Source organism: Synchiropus splendidus, chromosome 11 (genome assembly GCF_027744825.2).
Source record: "Synchiropus splendidus isolate RoL2022-P1 chromosome 11, RoL_Sspl_1.0, whole genome shotgun sequence".
NCBI lineage: Eukaryota > Metazoa > Chordata > Actinopteri > Syngnathiformes > Callionymidae > Synchiropus > Synchiropus splendidus.
In genome coordinates, this window is record NC_071344.1 from 2,418,120 (window position 1) to 2,428,671 (window position 10,552).

The 10,552-nt window shown below is 42.9% G+C and overlaps 2 protein-coding genes across 4 annotated transcripts; both read right to left on the bottom strand.

The window, feature by feature from the left end:
* zgc:92907 (uncharacterized protein LOC436733 homolog) lies at nucleotides 1–1,577 on the bottom strand. 3 transcript variants are annotated; one of them, XM_053879612.1, is made up of 4 exons: nucleotides 1,434–1,577; nucleotides 863–1,025; nucleotides 484–622; nucleotides 1–388 (listed from the first exon to the last, which is right to left on the bottom strand). In XM_053879612.1, the coding sequence occupies exons 1-4, from the start codon at nucleotides 1,512–1,514 to the stop codon at nucleotides 277–279; spliced, it is 495 nt and encodes a 164-aa protein (XP_053735587.1). In that variant the 5' UTR covers nucleotides 1,515–1,577; the 3' UTR covers nucleotides 1–276. The 3 variants fall into 3 exon arrangements, with proteins under 3 accessions (XP_053735587.1, XP_053735588.1, XP_053735589.1); XM_053879613.1 differs by having other exon boundaries at nucleotides 863–986; nucleotides 1,434–1,562; XM_053879614.1 differs by lacking the exon at nucleotides 863–1,025 and having other exon boundaries at nucleotides 1,434–1,576.
* Nucleotides 1,578–2,633: 1,056 nt separating this feature from the next.
* rap2c (RAP2C, member of RAS oncogene family) lies at nucleotides 2,634–9,766 on the bottom strand. The gene is made up of 3 exons (XM_053879610.1): nucleotides 8,893–9,766; nucleotides 6,226–6,511; nucleotides 2,634–3,900 (listed from the first exon to the last, which is right to left on the bottom strand). The coding sequence occupies exons 1-2, from the start codon at nucleotides 9,163–9,165 to the stop codon at nucleotides 6,233–6,235; spliced, it is 552 nt and encodes a 183-aa protein (XP_053735585.1). The 5' UTR covers nucleotides 9,166–9,766; the 3' UTR covers nucleotides 2,634–3,900; nucleotides 6,226–6,232.
* Between the last annotated feature and the right edge of the window lie 786 nt (nucleotides 9,767–10,552).

Genomic DNA, 10,552 nt, shown 5'->3' on the forward strand with positions numbered 1-10,552 from the left:
TTGTGGAAATTTTTATTGAAAATAAATAAGTGCCCCACTGACCATGACTCGCTCAAACATTGATTAGATACAACACTGTATCATAGTAGATTAAAAAACAGGAGATTATTTGTCTCTCTAAAAATGAGCTCATGATACGCAGCTGCAACACAATTTAAAAAATACTGTACTTTCACAACATTAAGTGTGTTCTTCAGAATGTAAATTAAAAGTACCTAAATGGATAATTCTGAGAGAAGCAATAAGTAGAATGTCATTGGAACAAAGCTACCACTCTCACTGTAGTCCAACAGCTTTGCCTAAATAATTTGCAAAATTCTTGGGTTGTCCAGGCAGGAAAGGCTGCAGAGCTGAAAGGTCCATGTTCCTGAGCGTCTCTGTGAGTGTGCTGAAAGTTGCATGAGGAAAATGAGCTTCTAATTCTGCAAGTCACTTCCTTTTCTTCGTGTAACACACATCAGCTTTGTCTGCACACACACATACCTGCAAGTGCAGTAGAGCAAGTGTGAGTCCTTGTGGAGCTGCCGGGCCAGTTCCAGCTGGTGGTTGTCCATCAGTGTGTCGTTCACCACAACCAGCAGAGATTTTCCTGCACCCAGGGCCTCCAAGCAGCTGCCGGCCCCTGAATGAAACCAGATCCGCATTCGGAATTGGAATGACAGCGGGCCACCAGATTCAAGATGTAGCTGATGCTAATATTAACATACGCAAACAAAAATCCTGCCGATTGCAAGTTGGAATGTTCAACTGGCCAAACGTTTACACAGTGAATGTTGGTGAGTGTGCAGGTGCAGAGATGAGGATCAGCAGCTCTGAGTCTGAGGTCAAAATAACAATAACAGTAGGTCTGTATAGCACTGACCTGCATGACTGATGACCAGGTCAGCAGTCGCTATGTCTCCTGCAATAGAGTCTTTGAATCGAAAAGCTTCCAACTGGATTTGGCCAACGCTCCTGCTTTCTGGTAGAATGGACCCTTTCCCCACCTGTAGAACCAGACGCCCAAAGCCACGTTCTCTCAAAGCCTGTGGAGAACACACTCCACTTCACCATCCTTGCTCACCTCAAGATAGGATCATAAATGATTGTTGAATAAGCCAAAAACATTCTCGAGCGCTGCAGACTGCGCCCATAGATCAGTGCACAGTAAAGAGACAGCAGTGGGGTTGTGAGGGTTTCAATACTCGCTCCCCATTTACTTCCAAATTGATAAAAGCGCTTCTTCTCAGCACACTTTTACGAGTATTAGCCGACAGCCAAGTTGCGCTTTTGACCCAATCGACCGGCATTTGTTCTATATATCATGATGCACGACCTCGAAAGAAAGTAATTTTCAATGTAACACTGACCTGTTTACTTTTCACCTTTACTTTTACATGGAGTAACGTTTGTTCACAATTAAGACAGAAAATGAAAACTTCATGCTCACTTACATCGACAGCTTTCGGTGACGTGATGTGTTCGATGAGCTCATCGAACCTTGTGGTTCCGACTGTCACGAATACACACTTCATCCCCGCAAAACTGTTTTTAGTTTCACCATCGACTCATTTTGCAAACCAAGTAACTGACGCTTCCGCATCTGACGTCATCCCCGAGTGTATGTGTTGCTGCCACCCAACGGTGCGGAAGTGAAATTGCAGCATGATTTACTGCATGAGCCCATCACGCAAGTACAAAGATAGCTTTCCATAGCGCTGCCTCTGAGGTCGTGGACTTCAACAGTATCTATGCATCTATTTCGACAGAGAGAGATGAAAGATAGATTTATTATGGCTGGGCATTCCAACGTCTTCTCTCCCTGATGGGGCCTCAGAGTCCAGTCAGGGTACACAGAGCAAGGGGAAGGCAATAATTCAGCCCTCTGTCCTCTGGGAAGAAACCAGAGTTTCTAGTTTATACACACAAGCAAGCAGAAGACAATAGCATGCAAAAATCCCACTGGAGGGGCAACACTGGAGTCTGACAATGACCATCTCCGCACACAGACGGCCTCTGGGCCGCCGAAAATGGTGTCCTGGTGTGACGCCATATGCTCATGCTTGGTAGGCAGCACACTCTTCACCACACACACATGACAATGACAAAAAAAAAACATTCCCATTGAGAAGAACTTAAGGGCATGCAATTTCGTTGCTTTTTTTTTTTGTTTAAGTGCACCCACCTTCACGTGCTTGTGGATCCAGGACAGTACATTTGGCGCTCGAACCAAACAGCTGCGCATGACAACGTGAAATTCTAATTATCACCCCACAGTCCAAATTATGAGCAGTTGACTTGGATATGTTTACATGAAGAGCTGACGCCTTTAAATCCCTCACTGGATCATATTTCTTGAGGCTACTCAGTACCAAAGAAGAGTTTCCAAAGATGGCAACCCAAAAGTGCAGCTCATGTTCATCATAACTCACCAAAAGTTAGTCAACTGTAATAATGTTCTCCAATAACAGACAGGACCCTTGCAAAAATTAGTTTGACTTCAAGTTAACATTGATCTGGGGGAGAGGAAAAAAGGAGACACATAACCCACCAAATATTCCTTCATAACATTAGGACAAAAGCCATTATGATCATCCACAGAAGAGAAACACAAAAGCAGACATGAAGAAAGAGACAAGAGGCCACTGAGAAGTTTTTCTTTTATATTCCGACTTGAACAATTATTTAAATGAATGTTGAATAATCAACTAATCAGTTCAGTTCTACAAGGACTTTACAAAACAGGCCAAAATCGGCACAAAAAGTAAAATACTTTGAACGTTGTGCCTTGATGAAAGCAGAAAGTTTTATTACCGGAGGATGACAGTTGTTGGTCTTGATACAAGTATGAAGAAGCCTGGAACAGCAACAGAAATCATTTAAGGCTCTGTTAAAACTCACAGCTTAAAAAAATGATAAAAGTCACAAAACTAGTACAAAATTAAAATGTTTAAAACTGGCTACTCTTGTCATTAGCTTTTAATAAATATGTTGCTATAAGAAATACAGAACAGCATGTTAAATATGCTTCACTGTGCCAAAACTGCAGTTATTCCATGACAACAAACAGCAACTCCTGGATTTAAAGCGACACATAATGTAGCCATAAGCAGAGAGATTTCTTCCGGTCACTCCGAAAACCTTCCTCTGATCGGGGGGGAGGGGTGACTGACGATGGAAGACCTGCGTTCTTGTGATTGAACTGCAGAGTCAGAACTCCTTCTGAAAAAGGTTACATGGCTCTTGGTATCACGGTGTTTACGTGACAAAACATTTTTCATTTAGCGCATGCAGATGTTACGACGCCTCCTCCTGCCAGCGACTGACATATTATAGGACAACAGTTTGCTCCACACAAACTTCCTGTCTACGCGTACTGGTGCTAAAAATGCGGTTCGTGTGGGTTCAATGTAAACTTCTAGACAAGATAACAAAAAAGAGAAGCAGTAAACCTGACGGAAACAAACTCACGGCTTATGAGCTCCTAAAGAATGCATGCTTGAAAATAAAAACGCTTCAGTTATATGAAATACTTATCAAATTCCAAACTTGAGACATAATACAGGTCATAGTAAAGTATATCATAGTGATTAAAGCAGCTTACGGAGGAAGCTGCCACCTCACAAACACTCTTGTTTATTACTTTTGACTAAAAAGAAGAAAAATGAAAAGACTGAGATTGACAGGTGGCTGTCTCAGCTCACTCCAGGTCCGTCTACCGCCTAGTCCATCCCAGAATTTAGCACGAAGGCCGTTAAGGTTGCAGCAGAAACTTCTTACAGTTGTGATATCAAAAATAGTGGCCGACATCTTGGCTGCCAGACGCCCGGTGGCCGGCGGTCACCAGGGGTGGACAGTCTGCTCACGTCTGGTCGTCTACGCTTCCGTCAGAATGCTTGTGGTGGTCCAAACAAACAGCACCTGAGACAACAAAGAACTTTGTAAGGACGTGTATGCAGTTACAGTTGACAGACAGGTATGGAAATGACATCATACATAGGATACAGTGTTTGGGGGCGATTTTTCTTTTTATTGTCTTCTTTCAGGACCTTTTTTTTTCATTAAAAAAAGACAAATATATACTAACGAAAGAGAAATAAACTTGAATTTAGGCAGGAATGTAAACGGCCATGAACAACAGTCAGACATTTAAAACACACTGACACAGGCTTGTATCGAATCAATCACATGGTGGTTCTGATTTTTATCATTATTCATCAGATCTTTTATAGAAGAAGTCACTCCTTTGATTACAAAACTCCAGCGTTCTTTCTGCTGGCCCAGCAATCAGTGACTCAAGGAGCATTTGGTTTATTCACCACATTTAAACTAGTGTGCAAACAACTGTGGTGACACACTGATCCAAATAATCAGTTTTTGGAATATTTCCAACTATCACTGCTGTTGTGAGTCGCAACGGCGGATGAACGCCTGCTCCTCCGAGGTTCTGACGCTGAAAACGCTGAAACGCGAGGAACAGAGAGCACTAAATAGTGACCAGCGTCCCCCAGTTGGTGTCAACAGTCATTCGAAAGAGCTCATGACTTCACTCAGAGGCCATGTCACAATTGATAAGGTTGGTATGGTGGTCCTGAGACCTGTAAGAAGAAACTGGTTACCCAAATCCTGTGAGAAAACTGTGCGCAACACGCTGAGGTTTTGGTTTCAGAACTGGGGTTATCGGTTAGTTCAACCAACCTCGAGTCCACGCTCAGCTTGTGCATGAGAATGTCAAACGGCCTCATCAGATAACACGATTCAGTATGGCAACACGTGAAACTAAGAGTCGCTCCTCCTACTTCTCCCAAGAGATGGAAACATTAATGTCTTAACGCATAACAGATAACCGAGTCAGTGTTACAGTTAATTGTAGGGGGAAAAAAGCAGCTTGGTAAGTGCTTGCATGGAGACAGGCACTTAACTGTCTGGTACTAAAATGAGAGATTAAAAAACAGAGAGGTAAACGATCGTGTGGCACCGCAACGGCTTTAATGAGAGCCACCATGCCTTCAGAAAATGATCCATTTTCTAAAAATGAAATCTCCCATGATCATACACACTAAAATGAAGTGGAAACAAGAGGAAACCACATGGCATCAAGGTGGAAAAGATTGTGGTGGTTTTCGGCTTGTTTTTAACAGAACAATCCAGAAAGAAGCACAGTAACTAAATGACAGGAACACGTTTGCTGAACTAAAGTCACACATCCAGCCAGACATATGAACCAGGTGAGGACTGCTACAGAATAGACTAAAAACTTAAAAAAAAATGAAATACAAGTTATTTTTATTGTTGCCAATTCAATAAATGTCCAAAGTACCACCCTCTGCTTCTCTGTTTTTCAGCCGGTTTGGATCTACATGTACAATAATAACATACACAGTGATAAATGTACAGAGAACAGGCTCAGAAACCTCACACAATGCAAACTCCAAAATGTAAAAATCAGATTTCAAATAATAAATGAGAACACATTCAACAAACGTGCATTTCTGCCTTAATAAAACAGCTGGATAGCCTCCTGATAACACTTACGTTCCATCTTGTGGTATGTGAGGAAGTATCCGGCCAAATTTGTTAAAATGTTTTGACCATTTTGTTTTTCCACCTACAACTATTTTTGTTATTAGCTGACTGCCTGGCCCTGTTGCTTCTTGTGGGAGCAGAGCCACAGTATCACAGATGGGACTGCAGTTTTGGGGGGAAGTGTTTGTTACTTTTTTGCTGCTTATGATGTATAAATTAAAAGAACAACAGCCTAAAAATAGTAGCTTTTTAAATCTGCGTACACCAAAAAAACAGATTCTTCTCTAAAATATTTGCCATCCCTTCCTACCTGCCTGGTTCATGAGACTCTACTGTTTTGTTGATCACACTATTTTACAGCCAGCTTCTTCCTCTTTGTTATGTGAGTGACAATTATTATTTATTTATTTTACACAAGTCACAGGTTCTAACTGTGTCTGTACTTCTGCTTCTCCAACAGTTGTGCAACGATTGTATTTGGTAAGACATTCTGATAGCACAAAGAACCACCCACTCGTCACTTGCACTTTCGGCCAACCCCCTCCCTCCCTCACCACAGAGCAACACCACGTAACCACCCATGTGTCAAAACACAGACAGTATCTGAACTAGGGGACGGCAGGAACATTTCAGACTTTTGTTTTTCATTTGTTTTGTGCCTTCAACCATCGGCCAACTGAGCGGAAGAATGCTTGGGTGCATATAGCAGCAGTGACGTACCTCCATCTCACTGCACCACACAGGCCGTGCAGCACTGCTCCTGCTTTTCTGGCAGCGTCGAGTAATTCATCTGTCGCACTATTTCAGCAAACAGCTCGTCCACCATCGTCTTGCTCTTGGCAGAGGTTTCGATAAAGGGGCAGCCCCACTCTTGAGCCAGAGCTCTGCCATCTGAGCCAGCCACCTCCCGCTCCGATTCAAGGTCCACTTTGTTTCCAACCAGAATCAGCGGCACCTTTTCGAAGCGCTTCACTCGCACTATTTGGTCTCTCATTGGTCTGATGTCCTGCAGGATGGAGGCACACCGAAGAACAAAGGAGTTAGTGTCACAAATCCATTTCACTTGAGTCTGCCAGTTCACAGTAGATATACATGAGATCATACACCCACAAGGGATGAATATTCATTCAATACATATAACTCTATAAAGTACAGCACTTAGGAGCTGTTCATATCAGCAAAAGGACAAGAGTTTAACCGCAAGCAACATTTTAAGGATGTGGGGTCATGTGCACAACACAGCTGCTTATTATTGCGTAAGGCACCAGGAAACGTTGGTGTGCATGTGACCTTCAATAAGTTAATATTGGTCATTTCAAAAACACTGGCCATGTTTTCGGGAAACACCTCACATAGATAAGATGAAGTATGACATAAACCACAAACAGGCTCATCTTTGGTAAATGATGTCCCACAATCACTCCTTTTCACGTAGCAACTATGACTGACGGAATGTCGTCCCAATGAGCTGGTTCCAATCCCAGCTTTTAGGACAGAGTACACACAAAACCACACAGAAGGGGAGCACCCAACACACATTAAACATTGTACTTCAAGTTCCAATAATATCTTTGAAGTCAGCTGTGTTGATGATTGACAGGTAAACACATGATGTCACATGCCTTCTTGCCCTCATCCACTGTGGAATTTAGAAGTTAACCTTAGGACTTTGATCAGCTGGTGATACACCTGGCCTCCACTGCTGTTACACACATCATTGAACTAGTCACTTCCCCTCTATTTAGAACCAGCTGGTGGTAGAAGTACAGGGAGCTCCCCAGCACTCGAGAGCCCCCCTACACTGGTATTTTGACCACCAACTGTTTAAGACAGACTATCGTGGATTGTGACAATGTGACTGATGAACTGTTTTTGTGTGGAAGAGGGACTTTGGGGAGCAAATCTGGAAGGCACCGTGAGACTGCAAGACGGAGAGCATTACTTTACAAAAGAAAAAATCCATTGATTTCAATAAAAGCTGGAAAAAGCTTAAAACTTGAAGAGAGAGGAAATGTCCTTAAAGAAACACAACATAAATACATTTTAATTTGCCATTATGGTATTATTATTTGTATCGGTATTTTACATTTGTATTTGGTAGGCAAAGAAGTGGCATCAGGATATTCCAAGACACATTATAGCATGCAACAAAAAAGCATTTCAGGCATTGGGAATACAGCTGGATAGTGTCCTGATAATGCTCACATTCTGTCTCGTGGTATGTGAGCAAGTATCCAGTTAAATGTGTTAACATATTTTGCCCGTTTTGTTTGTCCACCTACAACTGCTTTTTGTTGTAGCAAAAAGTCCCAGATGACAGATAGAGTGGCTGGTTGATAGTCTGGCTCGGTTGCTTCTTGTGAGGGCGGCTCCACTGCATCAAAAAGAGGACTGAGGTTTTGTGGGGATGTGTTTGTTACTATTGTTGCAGCTTATAATAGATAAATGAAAAAATTTTTTTTAAAAGTATAATAACTGTATCCTCTTAAATCCTGACTAAAAAAAACCCAAAATATTCCCTGGTTTGTGAGACACTACAGCATTTGTCTATCACACTACTTATTTCTGTTTCCACTGTCGAAAGCGGTTGGAATAACAACCCAACTTGTACCTTTTTTTTTTGTACACCTTGCTTAGGGTGCCAAAGGGGTCCAAAAAGGGTACTTGCTGCCTGTGACACACCCTTGACGCCACTGATTGGATGGGAGTGAGTGCCTGTGTAGCTAGATCTGGACAACTGTAGGACAGAGCTTACATCTTATCTTATACCTCTCAATAAAGACAAACTCCCAAGCCAACTGAAACCAAAATACATGAATGAAAAGCATTCAGGGTGCGGTCAGGCGCTGTCACAGGTGAGAGAGAAAAGAGACCCGATCTGACACAGACCACTCAGTGGAAAGGCGACATTAGCGCTGCCATCAATTGAAACTACACAACACTATCGCAACATACAAGAGGAAACACATTCGTACATTCCCTGAAAGTGGAAATTAAGTCTCTGTAACTACAGTTTTATTTGATGCCATAATGGCCATTCAAAAAAGCTCTTTGCAGCAGGAAAATTGACTCTTTTAATCTCATCTCCACCCTAGACTAGCAAAAGGATCAATTAGGAGTAAGATTAACTTGTTTTCTGGAAGCACAGATTCTTTGAGATGTTCTTCTCTACATCAGCTGGAAAATAAAGGCATTCTGCACTTTGTTTCGATATATCCTAACTCAGTCATCCAAGAAAAAATGGCGATCACTGGTACCTGAGCCGATAAGAGGCCGACATTCCTGTCACCATAGTAATGTGCAATTGGGGAGCAAGGCAGGCTATACACTATATATATACATTTGAGAAGCACTTGCATGCTTCAGGATGGATTGGTATCTACTGACCTGGAAGGACTGCTGGTTGACCAGACTGTAGACCAGGATGAAGCCCTGACCGTTCTTGATGTACAGGTCTCTCATGGAGGCAAACTGCTCGGTGCCCGCAGTGTCCAGGATCTCCAACACGGAGGGCGAGGAGTCCACCTCGATCTCCTTACGGTAGAAGTCTTCGATGGTCGGGTCATACTTCTCTATGAAAGTGCCGGTGACAAACTGCACGGTGAGGGCGGACTTGCCGACGCCGCCGCTGCCCAGCACGACAACTTTGTATTCTTTCATTGGAGCGACGGAGTCAAGCTAACGGCTCAGCTACACGGCTAAAGTCGCTCCCCAAACATTCATCAGGCCCCTCAGCAGAGCTCAAGAGGCAACTGACAACAAATGTCAGGCGACATAGAAAATAACCTGCTCCGTTACATGAAGCCAAACCTGGCGCTCATTTCAGGGGGGGAGTTGATCACTTGGGTGTTAGCTAGCGCTACAGCTAGGTCCCATGTTTCGAGTCGCCCGTCTGCAGCGTCACATACGCCCGGTCCACCGGTAGAAGCACCGGGAAAAACGTGGCCGCCTGGTTACACACACGCTGGTCCAGGGTCCAGGCTCACCATGCCAGGTCCGAACCTCCACACCAGCTCGCGGGAGAGCTGCTCGAGTCCGCCCAGGCCTGGTTCTGGTTCCGGCCCGGTTTGTCACCTCGACACTCCCTACAGACGGAGGCACTTGAGGCTAAACAATGCAACCTGGACACAAAGCGCAGCGAGGCGAGTCCCGCGTCAGATAAACGCCGTGTTACCGAGATTATTTACAGTTGCAGAAAATTGCCTTCCTCAAGTGATTTCCTGAAGCTAACTGCTTCACACACGCTAACTACACGGACACTTCCGGCCATGCGCTCTTCAGTATAAAAGTTTTCCAAAATGTTTCCCTTCATGAATGTTTTGCAAAATATAAAGATTAACCTCATTCAAACATTTTTTTTCCAATTCAGTTTATCTTATAAAAACAATTTGCAATATGTGTGAACCAGAATAAGGTTAGACAAAATATTTCTAATACATACCATTGCACGCAATTGAACGAGAATTATTCAGGATGCTAAAACATCACTTTCATAACCATTATACTGCTGCTGAGGGCAATACCAGACAAGTTATCTTAGAGCATCTTTATCTTTAAAAAATGTCATCTTTATGTAGTTTGATAAGGACTTGGTATGGCATCTCATTAGTCGTAATTATTTAATGGATATTTAAAATTTTTTTGCATGTCATGTCTGAGCGTGTCACTCATACTCCTCATTGCTTTGGTGACGCGGCAGTGGTCATGCAAAAAAATCCACAAAATATCTGTTGTAGTTTTTTTGAGGAGTGCTGAAACGGAATTCAAAACTGAAATTAGATGGGTCACCTACCCTTTCTTTCATGAGTTGTTTCATGTTTTTATGCTGAACTGCCACTGGTGGCATCAGTGGAAGGGCAATACACACATTATATGAAGGGGACATGATTTCTCTTGAAGTTGCTTACAAATGTTTACAATGTCAATAAGGAACAGGGAACATGTGTCAATACATTTCCAGAGAAAAGCCTTTGAGCGGAAAAAAATTAAATCAGACGAGATGGTAGAGTTAAGGGCACAACAGATGCAGGAGGAATAAACAAGAATG